At 66.0% G+C, this 517-nt stretch overlaps 1 protein-coding gene across 1 annotated transcript in view; it reads right to left on the reverse strand.

Moving 5' to 3' along the window:
* The window catches only part of LOC104462478 (neurogenic locus notch homolog protein 1-like), a gene marked incomplete at both ends in the record, with an annotated part of 2,454 nt that overhangs the window by 1,796 nt on the left and 141 nt on the right, over nt 1-517 (reverse strand). Inside the window, one exon of the mRNA XM_010074427.1 lies at nt 11-86. Coding sequence (XP_010072729.1) covers nt 11-86 — 76 coding nt within the window. The remainder of the gene's footprint in view (nt 1-10; nt 87-517) is intronic.

Genomic DNA, 517 nt, shown 5'->3' on the forward strand with positions numbered 1-517 from the left:
GCCCTTGGGCCCGCGGAAGCCAGCCTGGCACTCGCAGAAGAACGTGCCGATGCCGTCGGAGCAGGAGCCACCGTTATGGCACGGATCTGGAGAGGACGGACACACACGTGAGGATGCTCTGGTGCTGGCGCAGCAGCACTGTCCCCGCACAAGTCCCCTGGCCATGCGGAGGGATGGGACAGAGCCCACGGACTGGGCAGAGGCTGGGCCAGCCCCACGGGGGACTGGGAACAAGAAGGACACATCGGACACACTTGCTCACTGCCTGCACGTCACCTCTCCCCCCTCAGCCTCCTTCCTGCCCGCTCCCGTCTGGCCTTGGGCTGACGCAGCTCCACTGGGACGTCCTTGAGATGCCCCACAGCCCAGAGCGAAGCAGCACGTGCATGGGGAGCAGGACCCCAGCCCCAGGAGGCGTTAGAGAAGCTGGGGGCTCAGCACCAGGCTGAGTGTGGTCCCCAGAGCGTCCCCTGCTCTTACTGGGCTTGCAGTCGTCGATGTCGGTGTCACAGTTGCG

Source organism: Pterocles gutturalis, unplaced genomic scaffold (assembly GCF_000699245.1).
Source record: "Pterocles gutturalis isolate BGI_N339 unplaced genomic scaffold, ASM69924v1 scaffold18957, whole genome shotgun sequence".
Lineage (NCBI taxonomy): Eukaryota > Metazoa > Chordata > Aves > Pterocliformes > Pteroclidae > Pterocles > Pterocles gutturalis.